This window comes from Abrus precatorius, unplaced genomic scaffold (assembly GCF_003935025.1).
Source record: "Abrus precatorius isolate BTA unplaced genomic scaffold, Abrus_2018 Scaffold9, whole genome shotgun sequence".
Lineage (NCBI taxonomy): Eukaryota > Viridiplantae > Streptophyta > Magnoliopsida > Fabales > Fabaceae > Abrus > Abrus precatorius.
In genome coordinates this window covers 31,669,234-31,684,215 of record NW_020874439.1, presented here as the reverse complement: position 1 = coordinate 31,684,215, position 14,982 = coordinate 31,669,234, and the positions used below count along the sequence as shown (strand labels likewise).

The 14,982-nt window shown below is 31.0% G+C and overlaps 2 protein-coding genes across 2 annotated transcripts; both read left to right on the top strand.

Moving 5' to 3' along the window:
* The first annotated feature begins 5,387 nt into the window (after positions 1–5,387).
* On the top strand, positions 5,388–7,118 carry LOC113849105 (CBL-interacting serine/threonine-protein kinase 11). Its single transcript, XM_027478731.1, has one exon. The coding sequence runs from the start codon at positions 5,595–5,597 to the stop codon at positions 6,873–6,875; it is 1,281 nt and encodes a 426-aa protein (XP_027334532.1). The 5' UTR covers positions 5,388–5,594; the 3' UTR covers positions 6,876–7,118.
* A 1,475-nt stretch (positions 7,119–8,593) lies between these two features.
* LOC113850197 lies at positions 8,594–13,941 on the top strand. The gene is made up of 11 exons (XM_027480615.1): positions 8,594–9,679; positions 9,892–10,004; positions 10,108–10,227; positions 10,352–10,439; positions 10,932–11,023; positions 11,121–11,225; positions 12,677–12,786; positions 12,960–13,047; positions 13,132–13,167; positions 13,260–13,356; positions 13,637–13,941. Exons 1-10 carry the CDS (start codon positions 8,902–8,904, stop codon positions 13,341–13,343), a joined length of 1,614 nt encoding a protein of 537 aa, XP_027336416.1. The 5' UTR covers positions 8,594–8,901; the 3' UTR covers positions 13,344–13,356; positions 13,637–13,941.
* The last annotated feature ends 1,041 nt before the right edge of the window (positions 13,942–14,982 follow it).

Below are 14,982 nucleotides of genomic sequence, written 5' to 3'. Positions count from 1 at the left end.
TTTAATTTAATTCAAACTTAATTATACATAAAATACCCATAGAATATTTTGCAAAATTTTGTTTCCAGTAGAGCCATTCTATGATTTATCTCCAATTGCTATTTCTTCTCTTGGTGTGTACACATATCTCCATAACTAATTTTCATTTCCTTCCATAAATTCAGCATTCAACACCACTTTTTATTTTTATATAACTATACAGTCATATATATTTATAGTACGAATTTTTTGTAACATTCATTTGCTGCTCTATCAATTTTGAAAAAGGAAACGGACGAATATAATTAATTATTATCATACCAAGGTATCATCAAATTAAAACTGTAAACATCTTTCTGAAAGAAATATTAATTGCATGTCATGAAGGAAAGAAGGAAATTGATGTTTATATTATAGTGCAATGTTTTCTTGTATATGTATGTTTCTATCTTGCGAATATCAATCAGTCTTATATTGCCTTCTCATCACTTTTAATAAGTAAAGTTAGTCATAAAATCTTATATTGCCTAAATAGACTACAATGATCAATTAAAGAAAACCAATTCATAAATAAATTTAAAAAGGAAAAAGGAGGCAGGTAGTACTAGTAGGCATTTTTTATAGCTTTTTAAATAAACAAACAATAAAACAACTCAAACTTCAAAAGAAGAGACCAAATAATGATTCCAAAAGCAACTGAAGTGAATCGTCATCATCTCAATATTTGGAAAGGTCAAATGTTAGTGAAGTAGGACCTCATGCTCAACCACAGGAAAGAGATGCTTCAATAGTTCAGTTCAATTATGGATATAAAGGAGTTCATGTGCTCAGAAAAGGTAAACATATATGGTGAGATAATAAACTTGGGGAGAATTGCACTCAACACTTTAAAAAGAAAACTTGTTATTTATTCAAAAGGACTACCATATTTATATTTTTTTGGTATTAAAATTTAAGTTGTGCGTAGTTATTGAATAATGATCATTTTTTAAAACTTAACATAAAATAGTTAAGTTCACATAAATTCCTCTTAGGAAGAGAAGGTCACTATCCTTCTTGAAAAAATAATTGCACTAGAATGCTAAAATTGACTTCGAGAATTGACTCAAAACTGTTCTCTTGCATTTTAAATGGGTCACAGCTCTGGAAAAAAAAAGCATTTTAAAAATAAAAGAAAGCATATTTTAAATTTGATTTAAGCTACATGCGATTGAGAGTGTAGTGTTCAGCATATGTATTTTCGTAATACTTCACCAGTGCACTGAAGAGTAGATTTCAAAGCCGTGCTAACCCTTATGAATTGAAACTAACGTGCGTTTAACAATAGTGATTAGCGTTTGACGAAAAAAAAATAGTGATTAATGACTAAAAATAAATAAATAAACAATAGTGATTAATTTTCGACAAAAATAAATCACTAAATATGCAAAGTTACAAAAAATTACACATTTTTAAATATATAGATGCGGAATCGAAGCGTTAAAATAGAATAGTTTATTATCATTTAAGGATAGAGTTTAAGATGTTTGAAAAAGGTTTTCAGCAAAATAGTTATTAGTAACGTTAATAATATTATATAAATAAGTATGTAGTTGGAAACAAATCAAACTTTTTATATATACTTAATCATCTAATGCACTGGTATTTTATTTTTAGAATATATATATATTAAAGAACAAAATTTATATTCTGTAAATAATTTTATATATAGTAAAATCATTTTAAATAATAAATCTTTTAAAAATTTATTTTAACTTAACTTTATTTCTATGAATGGTATGTATCAAAATGATAAAAATTTAGTAAAATTAAATAAAAATATAATTAATTTTAAAATAATAATTGTATTATATAGTGCTAAAATTAATTTTAATTAAATTTAAATAATTAATATATATATATATATCAATAATTATAAATTTATGAGATAAAATTTTTAAAAGTAAATTTTAAATTAAAAAAATAAGTAACAATTTTAATCTATAAAATTTAATTAAGAAAAATGTGTATAAAAAGTAAAATTATTGCAGTACAAGAAAGTGTAATTCACGTTTTCAATTAATTTAATTAATATTTTATTTTTTAAAATAATAAACTCTTATTTATAATATAAAAATTAATAATTCAATATTTATAATATAATATTGTTTTTATTAAGAAATTTTTTAATATATTTAATTCCAAAAATAGGTTGATATAAAACTTTTTTAAATTTAATATAATTTTTTTTTCAATTCATTCTCACCTAAAATTTTAAATTTTAGGTATAAAATGAAAATTAGATTCACCCCTGTATCTTGTACAACAATTTTACCTACTTTTTATTATATTATATCATTTGTGATATCTTTTACTTTATTTATTTATATTTCTCTCTTTTCGAGTATTTCTTGCTTCTAAAAAATAAAAATATGAAATATATTTTTAAAAATATGTTGAATACTTATAAACATAAATTTATCATATAAATTATAACTAATAACATTAAAAATATATATAAATACGTAATAATTTAAACATAATATGAATTATATAAGCAAGGTGATGTGGATATCTTGGCCTCCCATTATTCCATGAAATTAAATTTTGTTTGTCGACTTATGAGGTTTGTGCTTTAACTAAGTGCTTTTGCTTAGCAAAATTGCATGTGAACCATCCATTGTTTTTTAAACGTAACATGCACCCACATGCATGGCTATGGTCATGCAAAATATTTCTTATTAAATGTTGCAAGTAAATTTTAAAAAAATAAAATATGAATTCAACATAAAAAAAAATACAATTAAAAATGTTAAAATAAATATAAATTTATAATTATTCAAGGGTGAATATAAATATACACTTAGTTCAATCATCACCCATGCTCACAATATTAAAGATGAGACAAAACAATGGGATTGTGTTGCCCATTATCACTTCCACCTTTTGTTTAAGTAACATTACGTATAAGACACTGCATATTTTAATTCTCCCTTCCAATTACGTGTCTAGCTTGGCATCACAAATTGAAGGATCATTTAAAGGCAACTATGATATTATTAAAAAATTAATATTTGGATCGATGTATGTCATTCTCAAAATTTAATTCATGAAAGAAAATTTATTTAAATTTTATAAAATGTATTTTAACTTTATTATTAACCAAGTTAAAAACATCTTAATAAATATCATGTATATAATAATCAAATTCTTCTTGAATTGATTGGTATATATTACATTTGACCTTAATTAGGATTTCCAACTGTTGATAATTGTAGGAGGAATTTTAAATTATTGGTAAGAAGATATCATCCGTAATCCCTTCAACATTTTACTATATAAATAGGTATTATTATATAATAAAACCATGACACCGACACCTAATTTTATATGAACTTTTAGTAATATATTTATTTTAAATTTTGATTTTTTTCTCTCCTCTAAAATCTCTCTTTTTAAACAATCCATAAGGAGAGTCAACCTCAGACTAACAGAACCTCTAATAAGATTTTTTTTTTATTAAAATTTTAAATTGAATTCTATAAACATAAAATAAATATTGACAGAACTTTACTATGTATTAAATAAATTTACCTAATTTGATTTACATTAATTTAGGTTTGGTTAAATATATTTTTATGTCTACTTTTTCATAAGATTTTGATTTTAATTCTTTGATTATTTTTTTTTATTCTAGTGCTTAATTTTTGAAAAGTCAACATTTTGTTATCCTTAATAATAGAGATTATCTTATAAAAATATTTCAAATAACGAAACTTTTCAAACTATTAACTTGAACCAAGTTTAATAACTACATACGTAATTTCAACTAAGGGAAGCTACTTACCCTCGGGTGAGGGGAAAGAGCGAATACTTACCACTTTTTGGTAGCTCCCCCAGAGGGAAAGAGTGGAATAGCCCTACAGGAAACTATTGCTAATGAGTTACTGAGCTAAGCATTTATTGGATACTCCTTTAAGCAACTGAAAGAGAGTGACTTACTCTCGAGTGAGGCTCAGTGCAATATAAAAATGAGAAATTGTGTTTTTACATTTTGGAGGAAATTCTTTTGTTTTAAGGTATGTATTTTTGAAGGGTGAAAATGTTGCATTACATCATGCAATTACGTAGTTTCTATTTTAAAATAATGGACGGAGAGATATTTCCGGTATCTTAGCTCTATCTAACCCATGGTTCTCCAATGGAGACGTTACATCATAGAACCCACCCTACATTTATTCGAGATTGCTCTTCAATTTGTGGCTCAAATTCATGGGATATTGTGAATCGTCTATTTTGATATTTCCCATTTCATTTTTTGTTTCAGAGTCTTAAGAGAACGTAAGAAATATGAAAACAGCAAAGAATATTCAACTCTTTAATTACTTCAAGGACCAACGATAATTGCTACGCATGATATACAGTGCCACTAGTCTTATAACAAGAAAAATAAAATGTTTAATGTAATATTTAAGTTACAAAACTTTATTATTTAATTGACTGATGATTTGAACTCTCTTAATTTATATATTGAAGTCATAACACTTAATGTTTTATATGATTAAGGTGCAATAATATACTTAGATATTGATAGGTGTACAACTCCAATGTATCATTGGATTAACATCAAAAGAGCAAAAAGTATGACTTTTAAAGCAAATGAGAATATTATGAATGACATACTAAGTAAAATAAGATATTTAATATTATCATTATATATAAATTTATAGTAATAACTTATAATTTAATCACTATTATAAAAAATATTAATAATAAAATATAATAATGAGAAATTTTACCTTTGTTACTAAATTTTAGTCACCGAAAACTATATTTCTTGTAGTATACATTCGAGTCTAGCAAGGGATATCTAATGAGAAAATTCCATGAGATTAATCATTGTTTCAACCACTAAAATAATTTTTATCCATATATTTAGTCCTTTATGCATAAAATATTTTCATCTCCAACCTATGTTTCCATGTTGGGGACTAGAAGCCAATGTTGTCACAAGTTTGCTGTATTTTCATCACTTCTGTCAATTCCGTTCTTTATAATATATAATGACATTTTAATTTAACACTTATACTACTAACTTAGATGCTTTCTAGTTTTGATGACTACAAATCTAAAACTCCTTAGTGAGAAAGAAAATGTTCACTTTTAGCATAAATTACAAGGACTAAGGAACCGCAGCAACGATAAATCAGCTTAGCAGAACCAAATCATTCACCGTTTCAACGTTTTACGCAACAGAAAACACCAATTGCCTTTAATTAATGAAATAAAAAACAAGAAAGAAAACAAAACACAAAGTGACACGTTGCAAAATCTCATTTCATCATTTACCTTCACCAACATGCACGTGTGTCCCACAAGACCTCACAATATTCTCTTTCTCTCTCTACCTCCAAAGATGCCGTACCTTACAAACAAAAAACTAAAAAACACTCATTTTTTTCTCCCACAAAAACGTAGCCACCCCATTTCCCTCTGAACACCAAAATCAAAATTTGCAAGCCAACCATTTCAATTCGCCCCTCCAATTCGTGAAATTCCATCCGCAATTTCGATTCCGAGTTAACTCTTCGCCGCATCAAAAATAGGGTTCGGTCTCTGGTGACGACGGTGCAACGATGCCGGAGATCGAACAAATGGCGGAGGAAACCGCCCTGTTCGGAAAATACGAACTCGGCAGAGTCCTCGGTTGCGGTGCATTCGCGAAGGTGTACTACGCGCGCAACGTGCAAACGGGTCAGAGCGTGGCGGTGAAGATCATCAACAAGAAGAAACTCACCGGAACAGGCCTCGCCGGAAATGTGAAACGCGAAATCAGCATCATGAGTCGTCTCCACCACCCTCACATCGTGGGCCTCCACGAGGTCCTCGCAACGAAGACCAAGATCTACTTCATCATGGACTTCGTTCGCGGTGGCGAACTCTTCGCGAAAATCTCAAAGGGTCGATTCGCGGAGGACCTGAGTCGCCGGTATTTTCACCAGTTAATCTCTGCCGTCGGGTACTGCCACTCACGCGGCATTTTCCACCGTGATCTCAAGCCGGAGAATCTTCTCCTCGACGAGAATGGTGATTTGAAAGTGTCGGATTTCGGCTTAAGTGCGGTTAGGGATCAGATCCGACCCGATGGTTTGCTCCATACACTTTGTGGAACACCCGCTTACGTGGCACCTGAGATTTTAGCGAAGAAAGGATATGATGGAGCCAAGGTTGATGTTTGGTCATGCGGTGTCGTTTTGTTTGTTCTTGCTGCGGGTTATTTACCCTTTAATGACCCGAATTTGATGGTTATGTACCGGAAAATTTATAAGGGTGAATTCCGGTGTCCACGGTGGATGTCGCCGGAGCTCCGGCGGTTTTTGTCTAAGTTGCTTGATACTAACCCGGAAACCCGGATTACAGTTGATGGGATGACCCGGGACCCGTGGTTTAAGAAGGGGTATAAGGAGATTAAGTTTCATGAGGAGGATCATGGGTCTGGATCCGGGTCGGGTTTCGGGTCTGGGCCGAAGAGGGTGATGGAGTTGAATGCGTTTGATATTATATCTTTTTCGTCGGGTTTGGATTTGTCCGGGTTGTTCGGGCAATCGGGTGGGGAAGAATGGGTGGTGTCTCGGGAGTTGCCGGAGAAGATTGTGGAGGCGGCGGAGGAGGTGGGGACGGCGGCGGGGATGGCGTTGAGGTGGAAGAAGGAATGCGGGGTGGAGTTGGAAGGGATGAATGGGAATTTTGGAATTGGGATTGAAGTTTACCGGTTAACGGCAGAGCTGGCGGTGGTTGAGGTTAGAAAGTGGGGCGGCGACGCCGTGGCTTTTGCGAACGTATGGGACAACAAGCTTAAGCCTTTGTTAATGGGGGATGCAACGACTTCGAATAGTAACCAAGAATCACCGGAGTAGCAAGTTTCCGGTGACTGAATTCAAATGAAATTCTCTCCATTTTTTCAAATTAAAAATTTGGGTTAAGTACAAAATTTGATACTTAATAATAGTCAAATTGTACAAATATTTTTTAAAAAAAGAGCAAAAGCATTTAAATATTCTTGCTGCCTAAAAAGGAACTGGATGGAAGAAAGAGATCCAGTTAGAAGGTAGTGATTACGTAATATTTTTTATTTTCTGTTTTGTATATTATTAAATAAAAAGGAGTTTTTATTTTTATTTTTTGAGAGGATGGGACAGAGATATTGGTGCTGGGAATCAAATTTATTTACTCTTTTTTATTATTTATAAAACAAAACATAATGTCTATATTACTAATTGAAGGAAATTTGTAATTTTACTGGGTTGGGGTGAGGACTATGTTTCCCCCTTGGCCCATAGAATTTTGTTTCCTATGTATCTCTGTTTTCGCCTTTTTCATTTTCCTTTTTAATTTTCAATAAACAGGATATTAGGATAGTGAATAATACTTTACTTTTCTAAGCAATGATTTAGTGAACAAATAAATAATGGATCATATCAAGCCCTTTTCAACAAACTGATATGCATTATGTCAAAATTGACCTTATTGTGGTTTCAACAAAGAATATTCTTTTAATTATTGAATCAGCAAATTCGAACCACAACTTTCATCCCTCTTTTAAATAATAGTGTACAGTTTGAAATTGATTTTATTCAAACATAAAATGAAACATCAATGTTATTTATTAAATGTTTACAGTTAAGACTAATTGACAAAAAAATCTCTAAATTATTTTATTTTTTAAGGAATCAGTTATCAACCGTTAATATGAATTAATTTATATGGATAATTAGTTTATGTAATATATATTTTAGTTTTTTTAAAATAAGGCCTGAAATTCAAATCTAGGGCATGAAAAAAAATCCCATTAAAAGAAATACTCCAACTGTGAATATAGAGATTTGAAAAATATTATTTTTGTGAATACTATCTACGATTTAGATTAAAAAAAATTGTTTACTTTTTGCATGCTTAATTTAGATTAAAAAAGGTTTTTCATTAAAAGGACTACTTCAATTGTGAATGTTTCATGAACTTTTCTAATTCCTAACGAGTAAGTATCAATGGCTACTAATTTAATTTTTTAATTTATTTTCAACTACTTTTTACAAAGACAAATTCTATGAAAACATGGTATGATATAATACACCATATCAATTTAATTCCATAAATTCTCAATCAATTTTAAAGCACTATCCCTTCAATTTATTCTTACATAAAAACATAATATTTATTGTTGATATTGACAGTATCTATTATTTTCTTTTTTTTATTTATTAGTTCTTAAATTAAAAAATACCCTCTAAATACCCAAAAAAATACTTTTTTTAATCAATACTACTTTTTCTATTATTTCTTTAACCAATTTAAAAAACTAGTTACAACTCGTCTAATCTTGCAAATATTTCAATGCGCATATTTTCACATGATTCTGCAATCATGAAGCACAATTCAACTTTTATACTTTCATTTTTTTTATTTTTGTCGTTAATAGAAGATTCAAGATGGAATCTGAAGCCCGAAACACAACGAGGAACAGCCCAAACAAAGGCCCAAATAGGAGAGTTGAAAGATGAGAAGTGTTAAATGGCCCAAAATGTTTGTTTTTGTCGATCTCAAAAAGTCTAATAGTCCCATATTGGTGTTGCAACTCACGCCCTTTTACCTGTGTTTCCTTCCCATGTCATGGGATCACCGCCTCCACAGCATGAAAAGTTACTTCTCAAATTTTCAATGAAAGTTCGTAACTTTGGAACATAATCCTTTGCCTAAGTTGTTTTTTCCTTCTTCACGATCCTTTCTTTTGAGAGAAATCAAACTGTTTAAGATTCAAAGGTAGTTCTGCCCCTTTTATTTGCTTTGTTGAACACAAAAATCATGTGGGGTGTTCTTACTTCTATGCTGTTTTGAAATTGTTATATTTGTTGAATAAGTATAAGAAAAAGAGTGGCATTGAGCAAAATGCCTGCTGAAGCTATTTCAAGGCAGAAGCTAAAGAAAAAGGCTAAACTTGTTGTAAGTACTTCAAGGGGCTCTATGAGAAGTAAGAAGGGTGAATTTTCTTTTGAAAAAAATGGAGTTTATGATAGAGAAAATGTGTCTGAGGGGCAGTTGAAGAAAAGGGTCAAATTTCAAGGGATGAAGTCAGGTGAAGAAGGTGGTGAGAGAAGAAAGTTGAGAACTTTGGATTCTTGTGGGAAGAAGAAGAGAGTATATGCCAAGGAGGGAATGGATGAAAATGTGAAGTCAGGGAATGGTGTGGCAACATCCAAGAAGAAAACCTTGTTTACGAAAAGAGAGAAGAAGGTGAAAAGTGAACCTGTTGAAGGGAACACCAGCCACCGGACAATGTGGGTTACCGGAAAGTCTAGGAATGCTGGGTCAAAAGTGAAGCATTCGGCTCACAGTGGGAAGGAAAAGAGGGAAAATGTTGTGTTAGCTACTGCTAAACCAAAATCCAAGGCAAAGGATGTGGGGAGAGTGGAATGTGTTGGGATAGATGATCAAGGAAGTGGTTTAGTGAAGAAAAATAGAGGAAAGACATCTGAATTGAGGAAGGGGAAAATCCAAGAGGTTGTGTCTCCTTTGAGTTTTGCTAAGAAAAAGGCTAGAGATAAAGCAACATTGGATGATGATGCTGAGACACTAGATGATCGTCCAAGGAAGAAGAAAAGGGTAATAAAGATTGACCCATATGATGTTTCAAACAAGAGATTAGATGATCACATTGATATTAATGGTATGTAACTTATCTTCCTTTCTTTGCATTATCATAGTTATTTTGATAATTCTTTATTTGTTGTTATGATAATATATGCCTTGGGAACTCAAAGATATATTCTGAGATCATACTGGTAATTGGATGAGGTGATTGTATGATTTTATAATTAGTGATTAATGTGTTTTTAATTCTGGATAACGAAAGGTGTTCATTCCCTAAGTTATTTTCAGGAAGTAAAGAAGAGAAGAAAAAGGAGTCTGAGGAAGAGCCTAAAATGTCCAAGATTGCTCAGTTCCGTGCAATACAACCTAGCCCTTCACTACTTTCTTTTGTAGAAAAAAATGTAATTTGTATGAGCAGGGGCTTTTGATTGTTGTGTTGATTCTGTTGTTCCACTATCAATGTGAAGGTATTTTGATTTCTTGTACTACTGTTATTATTCACAGCTGTTGGGCAGGAGACGCATGATTGACATAAGAAGGGCAGGCTACAATATAGATCTTTCTGCACCCTTAGATAATATTCCCTTCTCTACCAGTTTGGAAAGAGAGAAAATTGAAGAAAATGTATGTCCTTTAATGCAATAAAAAACAACAATATATACTTATAGAATAAGCAATGCTATTCATTTTAATTATTGTTGCCTCACCCCTGAAAATGTTGACATTCTGTTTTGATTAACTGTGACAGATATTTAGGAATAAATTGGAATTTTTTGCTGCTGCAAAGGTCTCATCATCATTTCCACCTCCTAATCTTCCAGAGATTGCATTTGCTGGTACACTTTTAAGACACTTTCATTTGATCTCTTTCTTCATCCCTTTGTTTTGTTGGTTTATTTTAATTATATTATGGGATTATTTCAGTTTTTAGGTCAAAGTGTTATGTTGATACTTTTTATCTTATTTCTGGTTCCATCATCCATGTATATAGGCTCTCAATAGACATAATGGATTGGAGAGTATTTCCTAGGCTAATATTAATTGAGTGTATCTTCCTAGACACTAATATCCATGATCACTAAATGCATTTTATCATGTGATACAAGAATCTACTATTTCGCAAGTCCATTAAGTACCATCAATTCCAGCAATGGAAATTCAAACAAACTTTTAGCTGAAAGGTTTAGGGTGATTTTTGTCTCTTACTTAAGGGCGCAGATAATGAAGTAAATTATGTGGCGTAGAAAGTAGAATCCATGGTAGACATTAATGTACTTGCTACGAGAAACAAGTGGAAATGATATTTCTGCTTGTGTTCTGGTTATCAGGAAGGTCAAATGTTGGGAAGTCATCTCTTCTTAATGCACTCACTAGACAATGGGGGGTTGTGCGGACATCAGACAAGCCTGGCCTTACACAGGTATCTTAAATTCTTAAAAATTGACACGTTGAAATTTAAAAGATAAAGTGTTGATAAATGAAATGTTCTTTTGTAACAAATAATGGATTTTGTGCAGACAATTAACTTCTTCAAGCTGGGAACAAAGCTTAGCTTAGTTGATTTGCCAGGCTACGGATTTGCTTATGCCAAAGAAGAAGTGAAAGAAGCTTGGGAGGAGCTTGTAAGTATGCAAATCATATTTAATCTCTCAGCGATCAGGTTGTTTCTTAAAAGTTTGGTTTAGCCTCTATATTATTATCATACCATAGGTACTAGTATTCCCATGCTTCAAGTTATGTGCATAGTGTAATCACTAGACCAATTCATAACTATTACTAGCAGAGCAAGAAAGTGGCCTTAGGGAATGGACGGATGCTGATTCAGTTTTTGGAATGTTTTATTAATCTATTGGGACAAAAATAATTTTGCTAATTGATTTTGTGTTCACTAACTAATTAAATTGTCTCCTGGAACTCAATTTCTTGCATGAAGCCTCCGCTTATACACTTAAAGGCTGCCATGTGGATGATTTAAATCATGTTGGAATGTTTTTTTGTGATAAATAATGAAATTCATTAAGACAGATTTAATTACAAAAACACTGGCGAATAAGCAATCCTCTTTGACATAATATCAAAACATGATGATATGAACTTTGGCACTGGTTAAGTCTTTAAAACTTGGTATGATGTTTATGTCAGACATCAGAGGTTCACTGTTCAAAATTTGACATAGAAATCATGTTATACACTAAGCTAAGATTTCTTTCTTTCATCACTAATTAAAAAAAAAAAAAATTCAACTGTTTGTACAAAAATTGGGTGATATAGGGGTCTGTTTCGCATGAGCCTATGCCAATAATTAATGAGGAGAATAAGGTTTGGAGGGTTTATTATTGGAGGAATAAACAGTAATAATATGTGGTTAATGTGTCATGAGTAAGTTACGTAAGTTTTAGTAGGAGTTTAATGCATCAGCTACAATTGGGTTTATTTGGAGTTAATAGATGGTTAATGAGCCAATTGCATAAGGTTCCTTTTGGAGTTTGAATAGGGAAAGATTGTGAAGAAAGCTATCTTGGAGAAAATAATACAAACTGATCATTCTCAGTGAAAAAGGGAACACCACTTGTAAGAGAATTCTGTCTCAAGTTTATTTTCTGTTCATCTGGATAATAAGAACCCTTCTTTTCTCATTTCACTATGTATCTCCTGTTTTCACCTATCTTCCTATCACTCTAGTCACCCATAACTTGAAAACCTATCAATTCTCAGTCAATAATGAATATATTAAAATCTTAATTTCTGTTTTGATTACAAAAACACTATATTAATTTCTATTGTCAATTGACCCATTTAGTAGACGCCAGATAAGACTTTGGTTACCAGTTGTTCTACAAAAGCTTCACATTGTTTTGTTGCCACACATCCTTTTATATGTTTAACTTTGCTCTAGCTACATAGATGTGCTTTTTATGTATCTTTTCGGTCTTTGCTCTGGGATAGTATATGTGATCATAGGTGTTAGCATTTCCTTGTATTTTGTTGTTGACATGTTCATGGAGTGGATTTTAGGATTCGTTGTTATATCAAGCACTGATCAATTGTGTTTCTTGGAAACCTCTAACTGTAGGTGAAGGAGTATGTTTCCACAAGAGTTGGTCTCAAACGAGTATGCCTTCTGATTGATACAAAATGGGGTATGAAACCAAGAGATTATGAGCTAATTGAATTAATGGAAAGGTACGCCATACATAGACAAGACAACTGGTGCTACACATCTTTGTTGTTAATTTCTTTTTTCCTTGGGCAAGTTACTACTTACAAATATAAGTATGACTTATATTCTGATCATATCAACTCAAAATCGGTTTTGTGATACCTAAATTTATTCAATGGGTGATATCGATTTGCAGATCAAAAACTAAATATCAGATAGTATTAACTAAGACAGATGTGGTTTTTCCAATTGATGTGGCACGACGTGCCATGCAAATTGAAGAGGTAAATATTGGCCATCCAAATTAACCTTTTGTCTGAAAATCTTCTATTTTGGAGATTGACACGTTTCTGCATGCTTGATTCCAGAGCCTTTTGCAGAACAAGTCTGTAGTTCAGCCTCTGGTATGCTGATTCTTTGTGCAGGTTTTTTCATACTATTTTTTCTGGCATCATTGTTGGACTAAGCTTTGTGTTTTGCATTGTGTCTGTTGCAGATGATGGTAAGCTCAAAATCTGGAGCAGGAATCCGAAGCTTGAGAACGGTTCTAGCCAATATAACTCGATTTGCCAAGAGATAAAGGACATAATAAGGTGGTCTTAATTTTTATTTTTATTTTTTTACTTTAATTTTGTTTTTGCACATAAGCATGTAGCTATAATGAATTATACATGTTCCTTACTAAATCAAATATAAAGGGCAGTTTTTTCTTAGGGTGGTTAGGCTGGTACATAGGAAAGTAATTACTATGTTTTGAAGGTTGAAGCTAAGACCCCAATTCCTTCATTTTTTCACTGGTAAAACATAATAATCAAAAGTAGTAATTTTTAATTGCTTTGAACAACATCCAATATTGCTCTCATTCTGATGCAGGTTTTTTATATATCAAAGATGGCACATATGCGTTGTTAATTCATTTGCTGCGTGGCAGGCTGAAGCTAAATTTTGTGTTGTCTCATCATTTCCTAATTTAAAGAGGCATAGTAAGAAATTATTGGTGCCAATTTTCATAAACTATTTCTTAGGACTTGTTTGGGCGTTCATTTTGGTTCATAACTCAAAATCATTTTTTTCTTGGTCAAAAAGTTGGGTGCATGCATGCATACCACTCTTTTGTTAACCCCTTCTGCCTCACACTGGATCTAAAGGTTTTTAATTATTATTTTTCTTAGCAATGGATAACATTATCTTATGAAGCAGTTAAGATATTTCATTGGGATTTAATGCTGATTGCAACTAAGTGGCAATTGTATAAATTGTCCAATATTTAAACATTGGGCCACTAGGACTGGGTCTAGATGGATTTAACTGCTTCAATATTCCTTGACCAAAAATAAATTCTTCAATACTCAAGTTTCATTTCTCCGTTAATATTATTTTGATTATATTTATAAGAAATAACTATCAATATTTATTGTCTTGAATATAAAAAATAAAAACTATTCTTTTCTATGCATTAACTTTTTTATATTTTTATTTATTGAAAAATTTGTATTAATGAGATACTCATGTTTTATCCAAAATAAATAAATATATTTTCATTTAACATATTACATACTAATTTGACTATTTAATATTATAGTTAATTTTGAAGTAGAGTATAAATTTATGATATATTATTACTCATTCTTAGTCTTGATTAATTAGATATTTGTTTTTTTATATATAGAACAAAAGATAGTAGGTAAAAGTTTGTTTACTTTTAAAATAATAAATTTTAAAATAATAGTAAATAGATTTTTACTTTTGCATTTTGGGTATTCTTTCACTTGAGTGAAAATTTGAAGCCTAAGGAGAGCAGTAGGGTTCGATTTCCAGCAACGTGTTTTCCATCACACTGCCTTTTATGCCGGCGGTGGGAGAAAAAGTTTGATTCTTAATCATTTAATTTTAATATATGCTGGTCCACTTGTTAAAAAAAATATTATTTATTTATTTGTATATTTAAAAATTTAAAATGATGTTATTTTTTATTTTTATTTAATTTTAAAATATTTTACACTTACTGTAAAACTTATTAAGAAGTTCAATTTTTTTTAACAAAAATGTAAATATTAATTATATTTCTTAGCCTGTGTGGCATATTTTTTTATTGGGTAGATAAAAAAAATAAAGATAACACTTTCTTTCAATACAAATTACATACTTTGATTTTTTATATATGTAAAAAGCACTTTGAAATGAGATTCTTAAATTTTTGCCACCAAATACACCAAAAT

Coding starts and splice junctions, on each gene's coding strand:
- LOC113849105 (XM_027478731.1), top strand. CDS start 5,595: ATGCCGGAGATCGAACAAATGGCGGAGGAAACCGCCCTGTTCGGAAAA.
- LOC113850197 (XM_027480615.1), top strand. CDS start 8,902: ATGCCTGCTGAAGCTATTTCAAGGCAGAAGCTAAAGAAAAAGGCTAAA. Junction 11,024..11,120: donor ACAAGCCTGGCCTTACACAG/GTATCTTAAATT, acceptor GATTTTGTGCAG/ACAATTAACTTCTTCAAGCT. Junction 13,048..13,131: donor GTGCCATGCAAATTGAAGAG/GTAAATATTGGC, acceptor GCTTGATTCCAG/AGCCTTTTGCAGAACAAGTC.